The 18,660-nt window shown below is 41.1% G+C and overlaps 1 protein-coding gene across 1 annotated transcript in view; it reads right to left on the bottom strand.

The window, feature by feature from the left end:
* Positions 1 to 18,660, bottom strand: part of IARS1 (isoleucyl-tRNA synthetase 1) — an 84,680-nt gene that overhangs the window by 22,311 nt on the left and 43,709 nt on the right. The window contains exons 14-19 of the mRNA XM_041490009.1: positions 15,008 to 15,081; positions 13,945 to 14,139; positions 9,081 to 9,167; positions 8,322 to 8,405; positions 4,715 to 4,862; positions 1,916 to 2,036 (exon numbers count right to left, since the gene is read on the bottom strand). Of these exons, the coding sequence (XP_041345943.1) occupies positions 1,916 to 2,036; positions 4,715 to 4,862; positions 8,322 to 8,405; positions 9,081 to 9,167; positions 13,945 to 14,139; positions 15,008 to 15,081 (709 nt within the window). The remainder of the gene's footprint in view (positions 1 to 1,915; positions 2,037 to 4,714; positions 4,863 to 8,321; positions 8,406 to 9,080; positions 9,168 to 13,944; positions 14,140 to 15,007; positions 15,082 to 18,660) is intronic.

Below are 18,660 nucleotides of genomic sequence, written 5' to 3'. Positions count from 1 at the left end.
CCTGGTCACTGGGGTCTCCTCAGCACTGCCAGTTTCAAACCTGTGTGTTCTTACACCCCATGAACTCCAGCTGCAGGAATTTATATTTTTATTTATCTCCTTTATCGAGTATTTGACAGCATCAGGCACCATTATAATCTTCCCTTGTCCCTTCCTAACGTTTTTCCTACTTGAAGTGATACAAAGTAGAAAATATTTAAAAAAAAAAATCCCAAAATAGGTTTGTAAAAGAGATTAGAGTATCATGTCACAGTACACAAATTCACTTCATCTCATTAAGATCTGCCTGACTGAATCCAGAGTTTATGCAGAAAAATAAACTGAAAAATTCTGTTTATTAATCCCTTCCACATGAGACTGCCACTCATTTGATGAGCGCATGATGTTATCTTCATCTAACACGGGACAACAGTATTTCCTACCAACACTACTGCCTTGGAAGTCTTTGCATTGTCATTTGTCAACAGGAACTCTCTTCTCCTGCTTGGAAGGATCTTCTCAGTTTATAAAGGTGGTCACTGACACATCAGCTTCATCTTTCTCTCAGAAGTCCAGAGCAAAGTAATTCAAGTTTCTACCCCCATATTCACCTTCCTAGAAATATTTCTGTTTAAATCATGCACTAATCCAAGATCCCAGGTTCACAAACTCACAAATGAATTTTCTGCTGTCCTTCAGAGTATTTTCCTCTTCACAAGCAGCACATAAACATAGGCTCTGCTTATTTCTGCTTGGCAACACATGAAACTCAACACAAACCACCATCAAATTTCAAGGACAACAACTTGCAGGAAGAAGCCACATTTTCACCAATGAGAGCCAGCTTTTATCATATTGCTAGGTTGGGTAGCTTGAGGATTCCTTCTTCCTTTAAATGAAATGTTCTTAGATGAGCTCAGTGAATTCTGCTGGTGCCAAGTGACCTGGTTCACCTGTCACAGCCAGATAAACTCCCCGCTCTTGGTGAGAGTGACCATCACACCAGTCGGGGGGGAAAGCAAGAGATGAGTGCAGTGCAGGACTGTCCTGTGTCCTGCTGAACTCACTACCTGTTATCCCACTTAACACCTTCCTTCCCAAGCCCAAGGCTGCTGAAAATTCTTCTGGGGGCAACTTAAGATCACAGGCATGGAGGGGGGTTATTTGTTTATTCATGAACAGGAATGACAATGGACAAAGCCACCTTCTTTCCAATATCTGGGCTTCCAGTGCCCTCAAATGCACCAAAGCCTCTTCAAATCCCAGCTGCAAGTTTATCAACTACTTCAGGGGGTTCTTGCAGCATCTCTTCTTTGCAATTAAGTGTCCCAATGTAATCCAAGTATCAAGAGGTATGGGATGATGAAAAAGACATCATGCAGGAGAAAAACCTGGACAGTATCTTCTTACAGCTATCCTAATACCATCCACTCTGCTGCACACACTCCCACAGCATGATTCCAAAAAATCCCTCTCCATGGAACTGTACCAGGGAAAAATTTATTGCCAGTGCTCATGTATCCACCAAAATTATTTTATTTAGCTGACTTGAGCACTGCCCATTTTATCCCTTTTTTATACAGCTTCTCCAAATTCTATTTGGCTTCCTTTTCACTGCTGTCTTTCAGTGACTATTATAATATTATTAATTGTTCCAAGCACTGCAGACGTTGTTACAGCAACAAGCTCCATCACTGAGCTCACAGGATTAGCTCTGACAAAAAAAGCCTCATCACTTTTTGAAATCTCATGAACAAGCATAGCAAAATCTGACTTAACACCCATGAAAGAAGCATTCCATGGATTATGGTAGCTGGTTAAAGATTTCCTTCCTTTTATCAAAGTCTCTCACAGAATTTGGGAATCTTTGTATGGAAAGGCAAGTTCTGCAATCAAACATGAAACACCCCCAGACCCCCTGAGCAAAAATGCATACCTGCCATTTCAGCTTTGAAGAACTGGATGAGGGACTGGGTGAAAGAAAGAATCCATTTATCCATGATGTTATTGCTCTCCTTAACTGTGTTCTCATTGTAAAGGAATTCTCTTCCCTCATCCTATCATCAAAACACAAAGCAGATTTCCAAGTCATCAGGGTATATAATCAAACCTCTGCATCCAATTACCTGTCAGCTACCACTATTTTGGCATCTTCCCTGAGTTGTACTGGTTTCCCAGCAGCAAACATTAAATTCCAGACACAGGTATGTAAGAGCAGGAGCTGTGGAAAACCTGTCTCACTGCTGCCTCTCCACCACCTTTAACTGCAAAGGAGGCTGGTGACTTAGGCCTGTTAAAGCAGATAAAAAGCAGCACCAATCCCTTCCCCAGCCTCCAGACACAGGCTAGGATCCTGGAATTTACACAGCTCCTTCATCCAGGAGGGTCTGAGGCATTTCTAAGGAATTCACTGTGCAGATGGATTCTATTTGAAGAGCAGGCCTAGAAACAAGACCATTACTTTAAGAACGTGGGACAATCTCAACACATTGAAACACAGATGAATGAAGCAACCTGAAAAAGCAGGTGGAATTTTTAGCATCCAACATGCACACAGTGCATTTCTGCTGCTTTCCAGAGCACTGATGTTTGCAGCCATCTGAGAAATGGCAACACTTTGCTGGTTCTGCAGGGCCTTGCAAGCAAGACCATGTCTGAGTCTTTCCCACATTCTTACAACAGGCTGGAAACAGGTTTTGGGGTTTTTTAAAAATTTACTAACAGTATTTAATAGCTGGTTTTAAAAGCCTTTAGACTTTCTCTTTTCTAAGAGTCCAGATGAAAAAATCTGCTTGGATTATTAAACCCAGACACCACAGATCCACTTTCACAGTACAAAGAAGAAGATTCATAGGAAAGAAATGCAGAAGAGGAACAATCCCAGTGTGAGGTCAACAGTCATTAACCAACTACAATTAAAGGGAGAATTACAATAAGCATTAAATCATTATTATACCTGATCCAGGACACTGGGATTTTACTTGTACTCTTTCAGGAAGCAGAACACAATGAAGAAGTTGCTTAAACCTGTGCATGAAATCTAATTTAAGTTTTATCACATCCAATAGCACATTCTTTTGCCTAATATGGTGCACAGGAAGGATTTCGCTATTTAGAAAGAAAAAATCCATCTACTGAATTACCAAACCTGTCTCCTCAAGCACCTGGATTTTCCACTGGGGTCTTCCATCCCCAATTGAGCTGACACTGCAAGATTTAATGGGATCACAGCAAAAAGCTAAAAAGTTCACTTTAGACAATTCAGAGGTCACCCAGGATAAACAAGTGTGTTTTGGGGGTAACACCTAAGTTTGTCTGATGAATGCTGTCTAGGGATCCTAAAAATAAGACTTGCTGGATATTAGGATCTGGAGTTAGCAAACTTTCTTTCCCAAAGAGGTTGCTAAAACAGATAAACTCAATTGTTTAAGTCAGCTGTTTACTGATTTCTGAATTCAGCTGCCTTTATTGATTCAAATGACAGCTCTCTACAGTGACCAGGCTGCCACTGCAACTGCACTTGTAGCACAAGGTTTGGACTTTTCATTCAGCTCCCACTCTCATAAAAGTCTGCACTAAACCTGCTGTCATTAATTTCAGCTGAAAGATTAAAATTGGTTTCAATAAAAATTATACAAAATACACATCAGATATTCAATTTTAATGAAAAATTACTATAAGAAAGAAATTTTAATCTTGCTTTCACACTGAAAGTGTAGAAACTGCTGTCACTCATCTAGAATTTTTAGCAGACTTCAAATGTAATCTACAAGTCTAAAGCATTATTGCTTTTGTGACTTGCCTTTCTTCCCATTCCATTTCTGAATCTTTTTTCTAAGTTGCATTTAAATATAACTTTTTTTAAAATTACTGTCATGTTACAGAAGACAATCTCCTTGCTGTGGCTAATGTATTCAGGACTGAGTATTCCCAAGTTAAGCATTTTAATGCAGATTCATAATTAAAGTTCCTGTAAATGCGTTAGCTCGAGAAACTGTCACAGCAGCCACTACTGCAAATAACTCTGCTGACTGATTTGCAGTTCTGCTCAGTGTGTGTGGTGCTGAGCACTGCTCTCGGTGCAGAGGAACTTGCAGCCCAAGTGACAGATCCTCCTGGAGAGGGGCTGTGCTGGCCACACCACACAGAGAAACAGCAAGGAAGAAGCAGCAGCATTAAGTCAGGATCAGTGGGAACTGCTGCCTCCAGCTGCTCTGGAAACACCAGCAGGAAAACCCAGCCAGGTTCAGCAGGGACATCTCAGAAGGATCCCCTCCAGTACACATGGCTTTAACTGGTGTTCCCAGAGGAGCAGCAGGTAATTGCTCAGTGTGTCCTGACCCCACAAACACCAGGTCTGGAACTCCAATTTCACAAGTCTGAATGCAGCAGCAGCATCCCACAGATGTGAAATAAAAGGGACTCAACTGCACTCTAATCTGAGAAATGAGAGCTGTCATCTCTTGGCAGTCCCTCACCTTCCTCTCCCCCTTTCTATTTGATTTTGGTCAAGAAGAGAAAGATGCAGGTGATTACAACTTTACAAAGCATAGTACAAACAGCAAATAAATTAAGAGCAAGTATAATATACAGCCTGATCTAACTTAGACCAAGGAGTAAAGCCCAGATGACCTCCAGAGTCCAGCCCTCCCTTCCAAACTGAAATTCCCTACAAGGTGATTCCCTTGAACCCTGAAGGAGCACAGTCCCCTGCCCTGAGCCCCCAGAGCTGTACCTTGTGCTGCAGGATCTGAACGTTCTGCACCAGGAAGCGATAGGCGTTGTACCAGGGCAGGAACACATCCTTCAGGATATCCCTCACCCCCTCCTCCTTAAACCTCAGGTTTTCTGCTCTTACCACGGGAGAATTGATCAGGTACAACCTGCAAAATAAGAGCACAATACTTCAAAGCTTAAAACTGCACATACTGATAGGGTTTCACACAAAAAACTCCAAAGATGACTGTACTGTAGGCATGTAACAAACTGAACATAAAACCATTCACTAGCAACTGCTCCAGGAGTTTTTCTAAGATGCTGCACAAAGAATTTGGATTGAAATTTTCTTTTTCACTCTCTGCGCTAACACATGCTCAGATGCCATCATGGTGTAAAACAAGCAGAGGTTGCTTGGTTCATCTTTAGGATTGTACCTGTTGTTTTGGTAATATTTTGAATTCCTTAACCACTACCCAATATCTTTCTATTCAATCTTGTTCATCTCCTCAATTATAAAAAGTCTTGGCAGAACTAAGGAGCAAAACAAACCAGGCAAATCCAAGGGAAAGAGCAGAAATCAGCATTTTCAAGAAAGACAGCCCCAGAAGGGAACAAAGGATGTACCTCCTACAATACAAATTGTATTGCATCCAGAGGCAGCTCTGAAGGACCAAAGCAGAGGATCCAGGTGACACCAACGACTTATACAAGGGACAGCAATGTTCCTCAGCTTCTTTGCTATCTCTGGGTTAAAAAAAAAAATCCCACCTTCTTCCCCAAATAAACATTCTGTCTTCGAAATAAACTGGAATCTATCAAGTTAACTCAAAGAGAAACCAGGCCTTACTCAGGTGTCAAAAACACTTGAATACAAACTTGATTTAGATACACTTCATTTAATTTTCCAAATATGAAAACCAAACCAAACATTTTTTCATTTTAACGATTATGACATTTTTCAATCCAAATTTATCAACCAATTTTCTCACATTTTTAAACTTTTAAAATCGTGATTCTCAACTAATATAACTTTACAGGCACTTCCTTTAAGAGGCTTTAAAATCTTAATGATATTTGACACAGCACATTCAAGAATACCAGACCATAAATTCCTCAGGAGAGAGGGCTTCTTACATTAAAACTAATAGATAAAAATAGAGCTGCCAGAATAAACAGACAGTAATGCAGGACAGAAATTGGCTTTTTCAGTACTGGATTAAAAAAAAAACACCAAAAAAAAAAAAAAAAAAAAAAAAAAAAAGAAAAAAAGAAGAAAAAAACAAAACAAAACAAAAAAAACCAACCAACCAACCAACAAACTAACCCTAACCACAAATTTTAAACACAGATTCATAAAATGGCTTGGGCGGGAATGGACCTCAAAGATCACCCAAGTGAATTCATACCCGAATTCAAATTACAAACTTGCACAGAACAATTAATGGCAATGAACTAGTAAGTCCTTAAATGAAACTAGAATTTAGGTCAATCCTTAAACCACACCTTCCTTCTACCACAATTATTTATGTGCCATAGTTTGGTGGTGTTGTATTATTGTTTTTTGGGAGGGTTTTGTTTGTTTTAATAAAGCAGCCCTACTCTGTCTTATAATATGTAAATGTTAGAAGAAGAGCAATTCCCTCAAATACTCCAATTCAAAGACACATTTATTGTATGGACAGAAAAATAAGGCCCACAAGAAAACCAGAGTTCCATCAGTTTAGTTACAGCCATTCAGTTACCCACTGGGCAGAAAAGAAAACCTTCCTCAGATCAAGCCAGCGTTACGGAGTTTGCTGACAATGCACGAGAAACAGTGAATTATCTCCTCTTCATCCCTCTAAACCAGCAGCTTGTTGCACTATTTCTCCTGCATTTGAAGACCAGGTTGAGAGGAGGATGCAACTTCTCCCTTCTAACAGCAATCCTCACCCCAGGACAGAGGAAAGCAAAGGCTGGAAATCCCAGCAAATTCTTTCTGACATAGTTCAGCTTGGACAGGTCACCAGCCCAGGTCTCAGCAATACTGAAATGTAACTGTTTTGGCCCTTGTAACAGATTTCACTCAGGATTCAAATTTCATGAAGCCTCAAGTTGGGTTGTTAAATTTACTGTGGTGTTATTTCTGCTGTTTGCCCTTTCTGCTCAATTCCATATTCATTTCACCAACTTATATATATATATATTTTCCACTGATCTATTTATTAAGCTACTGCTGAGAATACTTCAAAGCTGGAGTTAGAATATACATATATATTTGTGTACTGCAAAAGCTAAAGTAACTCTGCAGGGAAACAGTGCCAAGGAAAAAACCTCAGTTGTAGCTTTTGCTATAAACAGAGAACATCAAGCACCTCAGAAAAGGCAGAGAACTGAATTGCAGAGCTCCTTCCAGAAATGAGCCCAGGCTGCAATGCTTTTTTACTCTCTGTGTGGGTGTAGGTATAAATAAATGTGACATTAAAGAATGAGTACACTGGCAGAAAAATGAATTAGCTTCTTAGAAATTTCAAAAAAAAAAACAAACCATGAATAATGGAAGTGTAACTTCTGGTGTTTGATATTTTTTTGGTTTGTTTATAAAAAAGGCAAGGTTGGGTTTTTTTTTTCAACAGAAACATCACCTGTGATTTAAAAATCTCCAGTATGAGTAACTCCAACCCTTCTCACTCTTATTTTTGCAGCTACCAGCTCAGTGCTACCCTGCTACCACACCTTGTTTATTTGTAAAGAGCAACTCTCCATTGTAAACATGTACTAAGTCTTTTAAATGCTACAGCTTGAAACAATTAGAACTTCACATTGATTCTGTTAAATTATCTAGAAGCAACAACCATCTTCCCCAAACAAACACTCAGCTTCCATTCAGCACATCAGTTCTGTGTAGCTGTAACACACAACATGAGTTGAAGGGTTTCTTATATACACAAGAATTACAGGACTCTAGAGAAATGTCCAAGTAGTGCATTCCTGCAGTTATTAAAATGTCTTTTATGTACCTTTACCTCAAGGTACCACCTGATGCATGCAGTCAGTGCACCAAGTCAGAGTACCAAGTGACTGTGTAATTACTTCACGTGTTCCTGTAATTTTAATGAACCAGTTGAACTGGGCTTAATCTCTGTTTGAGCAGGACAATTTATCTACACACATTAGGTTGCTCCCCTTCTGCTCTTGTGGTGCCACTACTATTAGGTGCAAATGATGTACTTACATCCACAAACACAAAGCACTTTCTCTCTAGAAAATGTAGAGTGCAAACAGGATATAAATGTTTTGTGCATTATGCAGAGACCCTCCTTTAAGCCAGTGATTTAACAGTGACCTTGTAGAGTTGTTATTAATTATTTTATTCCCATTTTCACTGGCTCAGCTCAGATCATCAGTGCTGGAAGAAGTAGATCCCCTGGGCTTTAGGGAGGGAGACATGCACTGCATCCATTGCCAGTTCTTTGGAGTCATCCACTCTCGCAGCTACTTCTGTCACAGTGGTCTAGAAGCTTCTAAAATTAACTCTCCTCCTGCTGCTAATTGCCAAACTCCCCCAAGCAGCCTCTTGGTGTGGATCTGCCACGAGCAGGGAGCCAACACATCCCACAGAACACCCATGAGAGAAACCCCACCTGAGTGCATCAGCTCCGTAACTGTTCACAATGTGCATCGGATCGGGATAATTCTTCTTCCTTTTGCTCATTTTTTGGCCATCACTAGAAAATAGCAGAATGTAGGCATCAATTCTCAGCTTTTAACACTTATTTTAATGGATAAAGAAGAAAGGCCCTTCAAATCAAGCTCAGTTTTTCTGTCCTGGTATGCTCCTGGTGGCACAGACATAATTATATGTATCTATATATGAGCACATCGTTTCTGTAGGACCGCTGAACCTACAAAAACAACTGAAAAAACCAAAACCCAGCCCAGGAGGCTCTAAGTTACAAATCTAGGCAGGAAATCTGTCCTTCCTACCCAAGCTGAGGAAAGATGCATTTGTTTTGGATCAATCCCTCCAGCCCACTGATTTTTTTTTTAATTTTCATTCAAAAATAAAAGGAAACAAATATAATTAACTTTAAATTACATCTAAAACTACATTTATCATCCCCTTTACTTTGCCCAACAGGTGCAATTTCTTTCCTATTCTTGTTATTCATTTTGTCTCTCCAGGCAGGACTAGCCCTGCTGGAAAGAACCCAGTGCAGCAGATGCTGGGATGTGTGAGCCTCTCACTCTCAGATGCCTCTTATCTCCTGCAGCACAGATATCACCCTGGCAAGTCTTAACAGCTCCCAAGTCCATTTCACATTCCATTCACAATTTGCAGGTCTTATCTGAAACATTCTTTGACTAAAAACCTGCGCAGGAAGGAGCTGATTGACACCAACCTGGCAAGGACAAGGCCGTTCACAATGACATTCTTGAAAGGAGGCCTCCCAAAAAGAGCAGTGGACAGCACCAGCAAAGTGTAGAACCTGAAACAAGAGACAACACAAATGTGACTTTATAAATACACCAAGCTAAAGCCTGCATGTCTTCATCACAAAATAAATGCTTCATTATGCTGCTTTCCACTGGCAAAGATAAAATTTAAGTCTGGGGAACATTTATGTGGCAGAGTCAGAAGAGTAGCTTATGGAAAGTAGATCTTCCTATTTGAAGCACATCATGCTGTTTGCTGGGATCTACTGCTCCAGGAAGGCAGAAAAATTCTAATAGGAACCATTACGAAGATCATGAGGAAGAAAACTGCAGCATTTTCACTCTTTAGCAGAAAAAAGGGAATTCTGCCCCTGAAAAAGTTTCCTATTTGCCCACTGCAAACCTGTGACCAGTCAGGACTGAACAGAGCATCTGATCGTGACCAGCACACTTTTGTGTGTTTGTGTGTTCATTGTGTGTTCTTCAGCCTGCCAGACAATGGAACACAGTAGAAAAGTATAAAAGCAAGTTAGCAAAAATGGGAGAAGCCTCCTTCCATGCCAAAGGATTGACTGGAAGGAGATTGTGATTGCCTGCTTAAATCAGCCACCATCAGGAAATAAGAGAAGGTTCCCCCAATAAAGGGCAGTAGTGGTTCCTCCCCATTCTATTTGATATGTTTACAATCACTCTGTAAACTTGGACACTCTGGAAATCAGTGCTGGAGCAAGCACAGGCACCTGTTGTTCACAGGCTGATATATGATTATATCAGGGAAATTAAGTGGAAGTGCAGGATGATGTGATAATTTCACACTCAGGAGCCAGAGCCTTCACCAAAGGAGGGCTGTGTGAGCTGCTGGAACTGCACTGTTGGCAATTACTTTTAAGAAAGTAACTGGAGGGTGGGCCACAGCTTTCCTGGTTCAAAACAGGCATCACACTGACAACTGCTTAGCAACCTTCAAAGAGAAGGTGATTATAAAAAAGCTGTAATAAGGCACAGGAGGTTATGTCTCAGAACTATGTATTTGCATGAAGATTTAGGGGAGAAACACTTCATGGGGGAGAAAAAAATCCATCTGCATGTTACAAAGTTGATGTCTCAGAACTATGTATTTGCATGAAGATTTAGGGGAGAAAAAATCCATCTGCATGTTCCAAAGTTCTTTTTATCAAAAAGCAGCCTATAATTGCAAAAGCATTATTCTGACACTTGAGGGTCCTCTGCAGAGGTTGCTGTGTGCATTTATTAAGTGACTTCCATGAAAACTCTGATGCCTATCTCAGACAGGCCCCTAACTCTCAAAATCACCTCAATTCACACTGCAGGATGCAAATTCTCTTTATTAAACTCAGTTTAATTTCATTAATTTTAACCAATACTCCTCCACCTGCACACAAACATTTGTATTCAAAATCCCAAACATCTTGATTTTTAACTTTCTTAAGAAAACCCCTAAATACAAATATCTAACTATTTACTCAGGTGACTGACACCTCAAGCCTACAGAGCTGAAAGTTCATTACAAACACAGCAGTTTTTCCTCTGTACTTACTAAAAAGTCCCTCATTGACAAACTCACACCACTTTCTGCAAACTGGTCATAAATTCTCCTATTAGAGCACCTGAATTTGCAGGTAAAAAGCATAAAGCAGAACCAGCTAGGAGAGATTTCAATGTTCTTTAGGAATTCCTAATTCCTTGTATTAGCAAAGTTGCACAGGCAGACTGTGGGCACTGAAAAAATGCATCCAAGGATACATCACAAATTTTATGTTCAAGTTGTCAAACCCAAAGAGTCTCACCATGAGGTGGCTTAGCTGATGACAGCTACAAGACTGTCTCTGAAAACCTGTGATCCACATATTCTGATGGAACTCTTCTGATTCTTCCTCAGGTTGTGCTTTTAGAATTCACCTCATTCACTCTGAATATTTTAAAGCAGTGTCTTTCTGCAACTTATTTTTGAAATACGTTGTCCCCAGACACATTTGTTTCCTGAAAACTTCCTCAATTTCTCTGCTGCTTCCCCTTCCATTCACCAAATCTCAGACTGTTCCTAGGTATGTCCTTGCAGATAAATAGCTGTCACTCAGCCAACAGTGAAACAGCCATAACAGGGACAGAAATTCACTCCTTTGCTCTACTTTCCACCAGGAGAAAACAGGGCAGGAATCTTTTCTCCTTTTTTTCTTGAACAGCTGTGGCTAAATTCCTGATCCTGTGGTTCACACCAAACCCTCCAGCTGTGCATTCCCTGTGGGCCACCACATTCTGACCACGAGCACAAATCTTGCTGCATTTCCCTATACGGAGGCAGAACCTTTCCTACCACTCTGCCTGAACTGCCAGTCTTGCAACCCAGCCACTCTAAGATTTTGTCCTGTAGCTTTAACAAATATAATTCAGCTGTATCTCTATCCATGCAGAAAGTCATCAAAAATATCACTTTTCCTGGACAATCACCTTTGTCACATTAATTTTCCCCTTGTCTCCCATGATTTTTTCTCCTCTTCTGTGGAGTGAACCAGAAGCCACCAGACCTGCACCTCCTGAGCCCTTCCCCACCTCCCTGTCCTCACTTCACAGCAGCTGCAGTCTCTGACCTGACACAAAACCAATCTCCATTCTCAAGCTTCACACTCTGTACAGGATGTGCCAAATACAAATCCCATCCTGTGCTCCCAACACTTCAGAACTCACCTGCTCCTTGTTCTCAGACCTCACACCTTAATTCCTCTTGTCCCTCACAAATCAGAAGTGCTCTACTACAAATCACCCAACACTTGCTGGTAGCAAAGCCCCAGCTCATTAAAAACCTGGGAGAGGTGGGAGCAGCAGGAATTGAGGCAGTGTTTTGATTTCCCACCACAAACAGGTGAAACACTGTGGGTAAGAGTCCCAGGAACTCTTACACTCATGTTGAGAACAAAAAGAAATTTTCCCCAGACTGAAAAGGCAAAGCCTCCTCTTGCACCCTGACCATGGCACACAAGTCTGAGGGCTCACACCAAATGTCTTCATCCTGAGTTACTCCATTAAAAAAGAAAAAAAAAAAAAAGCACTATTTTCTGATTTTTTCCAGATAAAAAGAATAAAGAAGAAAAACTAAGTTTTTCATTCTCCTTTTGCTACCCAACAGTATTTGACTGTTATACTGAGATATTAGACAATTTTTTGCATCACAATTAAGGGGCTGAAAAATGAAGACATTTCCCCACAAGCATGAAATCTAGTTGTATTAGGCATCCTGCCTGCTTTGGTTGCTTTGATTTGTTGTGGGGGTAGAGGAGCGGGCAAGGGGAAATGCCAACTGTATTCCAGAGGAATTTATTTAGCTCTAATACCTCAAGTTACTGGATGGAAAAGTTCTGCTTGGACACAGTCAAACTCACTAATCCAGAAAACACAAAAATTCATCTTAATCTGTCAATTTTCACAGTCAACCTCAAACTTCAGACATGGACTAAACACTTTGCAATGCTCGAACTAAAGCTGCATGTAGGCATACAAGTATGTATGAGAACATTAACCACAGAAAATCAGACAGAATTTTTCACCAATGATTGAAAAGGATTTATCTAGAGTGAAAGAAGCAGATGTTGTTTACAGCTAAAAACTTTGACTTTTTTGCAAAATATATAATCTTAACAACATAAGGTTTGATTTAATTTTTTTCTGCACTCACCCAAAACTCCAAAATTCAAGTTTAGTCTTGGGGTAAAAATTACCAGGCTATATACATTGGCTTGAAATCCTCAACACATTGACTTCTATTTCAACTGACTCAACTGCAGCTGTGTCTCTAGTAGATAACTCAAGTTCTGTGATCATTCAGCTCCTGAAATTTTTACTTACCAGGTCAAACATGTGCCCTATTACCTAATCATGTCTTCCATAAAAGCTGGGAAGTTTTCTTGCTAATATTGTATTTCTACAACAATTTTTTTGTCAACAAGCTTTAGACTACCTTGTGTTTTAGTTTAAAAACAAATTCTACACTTACCTGTACAGAAACAGTCAAATTATCTGTATAGCATTAAAGATGTGAAAGCAAATGCATTATAAAATGCTGTTAAATAAATGTATTAATTATTAAAGTAGATAGTAAAGCACTGAAGTGCTACACAGGGCGATAACCTGATGTCTCAGGTTTAGCTGGGTGTGTATTCAATTACCATCTGTTAGAGGTGGGGCAGTTACCTCTGTTAATTGGGCAGTTTTCCTTATCTCTTCCACAACCAATCCTCCCTCCAGGAGATCTCTTCTGTTCATGGCCAGTGAGTGTCCCTGCATGGCTGATAAAATTCCATCATCCCATTGGGAGATGCCCCACCCTGGGGAGGAGCCAAGCATTCCTACCTGGACAGAATCTGAGAGTTTGGGACACCACATCAGCCTTTGTCCACCGCATTCCCAGAGCAGCAGCTTTCTTCTCCACTGCATTCCCACAGGAAGACCAGGCCCATCTACAGCACCCCTGGACCTTCAGAGGAAAACTCCAGCCTTGCCCAGGATCCTTGCTCCAACAGAACCACAGCTGGCACTGCAGGAGGGCTGAGCCACCACCCTGACCCACAGGGCGTCAGCTCCTGCTCTGACTCTGGCAGTGGTTTTTTGTATTACTGCATTTTATTTTAATTTTCCTAATAAAGAACTGTTATCCCTATTCCCATATCTTTGCCTGAGAGCCCCTTAATTTAAAAATTGTAATAATTCAGAGGAAGGGGGTTCACATGTTCCATTTCAGGGGAGGCTCCTGCCTTCCTTAACAGACACCTGTCTTTTCAAACCAAGCCACCTGACATAGTAAGAGCAGGAAATTACCATCCTCGTGTCTGGTCGATGCCCTCGGCGATGAAGTCGGCAGGGAAGGCGTCCTCGAGCTCCCTCCTGTTCTGGAAGGGGTAGTGCACCTGGGCGTAGGGCATGCTGCCGCTCTCGAACCAGCAGTCGAACACCTCGGGCACGCGGCGCAGCGCGCCCTTCCCGCAGCGCGACGGGATGCTCAGCTGGTCAATGCTGCACGACAAACACCCCCGGGGGGAGAAACCACTGCTTGAAAAATCTGTAAGGTGTAGTCAACCTTAACAAAACTACAACAAAGGGACTAAGTAAGGAAAAGCAGGCTTGGGAGCTGCCCTTGTGGCTGCCTACCACGCGGCTGGATCATCTTCAAGATGGATGCTTCACTTTTTATACCCCTGGGGGTTGCATCAGCCAACCCTGGGCCCTCCCAAAGTCTGTCAGTCAGCTCTTCTGTGCCATTTATTGCTGGAGGTTATTGCTTTCTTGACACTTTACTGGTCACACCTCCCCAACCACAAGCTTTTCCATTCCCACGTGCCCCATGCAAGGGACACATGCGCATGCCTTCTTTCTACCTGTCCCAGACAACCCAGGCTGTCTGATGGCAGCAATACAGGAGGGGGAAAAGGGAACTATGGGGAGAACAGAGAACATCTAAACTACAATAACATAACTATACACCAATAAAGATTCTCTTAATATTCACCCCTTAATTGCGAGAGCAAATAATCTCATTATCCATCTGTAACACCCAGCAACCCCCAACAAAACCAAGTCAGGAGAAGTTCATGTCATGCTGGGATATTAGGATGGCAGCAGTTGTGCCTTTCATTTTATTGACTCTTTAAAAAGGTCCTGCAAAGCATTTCCTTTGACAATCTCCGTAATTTTTTGTATTAACAGTGTTCAACAAGTGTTTTTCAACAGAAAAAAAGAAAATTTCTATGTTTTAATCATAAGTCCCGTTACAACTTTTTTATTCCCTAAATCTGTTTCCCAGGGTTTGGGCAAAAAAAAAGCAGACATAAAAAAACTTGGGCTATCTATTTCTAATACCCAGTGGAGAGTCTCTGTGACACACCTTTCTCGATGCAGATCCGTCACTTTCACTCCAGACAGCTCCTCCAATTCTGCCATTGATCCAACACAAACCACCTGTAGGAGAAATTCAAGAAATTTAGCCAGTTATTTGTACACAGCAGCTATTTTTTTTAATATCAGACAGGAGACTTGCAATATCTCTTGTAGTAGTTGATAGAGCTGAAAAAAAAAAAATACAAAATTTTGTACAAGGGTCTCCTTCCTCAAATGACCTTAAAGAACACTGCCCTGATTTTAATACAAATCATGTTACAGGAACTGGAGACTTGGAAGCAGCAGCATCTTGGCAGGTTATCAAAAAATAATCTGGATTTGCTGGGGGGTTTCTCCAAAACAGACAAAACCTCTGAAAATTCAATGACTGACTTTTACACAAACAGGAGTTTCAGATCCCAGGTTCTTCCCCTAAAGTAAGCAGCTCATTATCCGTAAGGGTTCCATCCCAGGTAGACTAAACTGTACATGTTAAAGGCTTTTTATTTAAAGTGAAGAAAGCATCACAGCTACCAGAGGGGTTGCTAAGAAAGTCTTTTTTTGGTTTTGTTGCACCAACATGCTATTAATAATGCCGATTTCCACGCCAGACTTGCACTGACAGCATGAAACCAGGATTCTGAAAAACAGTTTGAGAAAGCAGAAAAGCAATGTTTTACTTTTAAAGGTTTTACTGAAATGGAGCCCTCCCAGAGCCCTGTGGCCTCTCTCATCTGGCAGGACTCACGAGCCACAAGCTGCAGTACCTGGATTTTGGAGATGCTGTCCCACATGCCATCCTTCCCTTTTAGAATTGCAACAGAAAAACCCCAGGGTCTGACAGATCTGACAGGGAAGGAGTTAAATGTAGCACCATAAAGAAGCTGTAAATAGGCCAGACGTTTTTCACATGAAATAACTTTGGAAGTTGCTCTTAAGATACAAAAAATCAGAGCACTGCTCAATTCCTTCAGCTAGTCTTAAACATATGCATATGTATACACATGGAAATTGTGACTAACTGAAAGGTTTTGGTGTATTTAATTCCAAAAAATTGTCATGAATTACAGAGAAGACAGAAACTCAGTCTGATTTGGGTTTTAAGACATGATTTTCCCAGTCTGATTCAAGTGCTGATCTGCATTACTAATCACCATTTGCTATTGTTAAAGTACTTTGGAAATGTGATGTTTTCATTACTTATCTGTCTTTTTTTTTTCTGTAGGAAATGAGGCAGGACAGTGATTCCACTAGCCAGGTACAGCAGCCTGCAGAATGCACACAAACTACACAAGGGGACTGATTCCAGGTAAAAATACATCTTCATCAACTAGCTATATTTAACCCAGATCTGTTCTTCATTCATGTGGCCCCATAAGTAAGCACAAAGGCTCAAGTGAGCAGCAGCAGGTGCTTAGTTCAGCACTGCTGGAGGAAGAAAGGGTATTAATAGAGAAATGGGTAAAAAAATGCCCTTGGATACACCAATTACTTCACCTTCACAAACCTCTGTATTTGAATATACTTTCACACTAAGCTCTGGGAGAAAAGCTCCTCATTATTTGGTGCTTTTTGAACAAGTACTTCAATGCTAAAGCAAAATTTTGAACATTGATGCAGAACTGCACCCAGAAATCACTCATGGAAGAAATAAACCCAAGTTCACATGAAAAATTCACCAGCCCCCAGAGTAACACAGATCTCCCCCGCTGAGCAAGACTGCCTCTGTCCAAGGCAGAAGGAAGGAGCTCCTCTGTCCCAAGGGCAGCTCATTAGAGACTGCAAGGCAAGAGGAGAAAGCAGCAAACAGATGCTAATCAAATTCCATCCCTCATTAGGCCGCACCCCCTGGTTTCTGCAAGGAGCACACACAGGCTGATGGTCCCCAATTAAAGCTCCTGCTCTGGATCCATCCCTTAGGAGTCATGGCTGCCCCAACAGCCTGGACCTACCAGGCATTTGCTCCTCCTCCATTTTAGGGTTCACATCAGCTACAAAAGCAGCTCTACCAACATCAGCAGCAGCTCAGACTGCAGCAGATGGGCTGTCAGCACCTCCAAGACCTAACGTGAACCCACAGGTCAAGGTTAACCCCTGCCAACAAAATGAACATTACATCCAGGATTATCCATGTCCATAGGAGCACAAATCCATCCAGCAGCAGTCATGGATCTCAGCATTCCTGTGGCACAGCCCTGCAGTCCCTGCTAGATAAAATTGTTTGTTTTTGTGGGTTTGCCATTTCAGCTCTGCTCAGGACCACAGCTGAGGAGGAAGGAGTGCCCACAGAAAGGAAGAAGCCCACACAGTGTGTCAGAGAGATGTCTGGGATCTCCAGAAAGCATCTCATGAATACTGAACAGGACAAGAAATGACTACTACAGTCAGCCAGAAGTGGCCCAGAAATGCACCTGGAGAGGCTCCCTCACCCTCAGGAGAGCAGAGCCAGAGCCCTCTCCTTCTGCTGGGCCAGACTGAGGGCACCCAGCCCAGGGCAGGGCTACCATGGGTGACAAGCCAGGAAATAATCAGGGAACTTCCACAACATCATTGAATAGTGAGCACTATAATTCGTATGCAAGTCCTATCAAATGAGCCCATATCTGCTTTACCAACTTGGGTGTTAGATTAAAAAAATTTATTATCTAATCCAAATGAGATGTGTTCCTCCACTGAGGAAATCGTTGGAATTTGAAAGCTTAAAATGATGAACTGTCTGCAAAAATGTGGCAATAAACACAAGCTTCAGAATTTAGCTTCCATTATGTGTCTCTACCTGATAATTATGCTAAAAGAAAACTAAAATAAAACTGTGCAAAACCAGTTATTGATCTGTAATAAAATTCACTTTAATACCAATTAATTCACCTTACTGTATATTAAATAAGGAACTGTTATTACTTCTCCAGGATTTAATATGCAAAGCATAATTGCATGCAACAAAGTGCTCTTCTGAGAGCAAGACATGAAGAGGCTGCTGTGCAATCCCACACCAAGCTGCAGTAACACTGGAGTCAGGGAATTCTGAGGGAATATCATTACTGACAGAGCAGATGTCACCTAGGCTTTAAGTTCCACATCAGTTGCAGTCCTATTTGTTTTTCAAGCCATATCTCACACACACAAAAAGAGAGATTTTTTTAAAAAACCCTAACTTGAAATTTAGCTCAGTTCAGAAGCTGTACTCGGCTGTTAAAGCACAGTATTCAGACTCTGGAGCAAACAGAAATGTGTAAAATCTATGGATAGAAATACTAGACCTGTTGGTATTTCCATCATTATTCAGAACACCGAGCCCTGAGGAATATTTGCAGCTCGTTTCAAAGGAAAGGTCAATCTTCCAAGTTAGACATCATTTTGTTATTAAAAACTAACAAATCAAACCTAGAAAAGCAAAAAAATCAGTACACACAGGAATACAGATAGGGGGAGACTGGACAGAAAATGAAATATTATTAGAGGCAAGGAGTGGAAGTAATGAAACCTTTACACAGTCTTTTTCAGCTGTAGAATGAAATACTCAGCCACAACACTGAAAGCCTTTTTATTGCCAGAAAGAAATTGTTATATCAAACAAAGGACTTAGCAATGTTGGATGAATGTGAAAAAATTATGTACAAATTGTCAGTCCTCAAACTAAACTTGAACTGTTATATGAGA

Source organism: Pyrgilauda ruficollis, unplaced genomic scaffold, assembly GCF_017590135.1.
Source record: "Pyrgilauda ruficollis isolate IOZ18807 unplaced genomic scaffold, ASM1759013v1 scaffold97, whole genome shotgun sequence".
NCBI lineage: Eukaryota > Metazoa > Chordata > Aves > Passeriformes > Passeridae > Pyrgilauda > Pyrgilauda ruficollis.
This window is presented reverse-complemented; position numbering and strand designations above follow the sequence as displayed.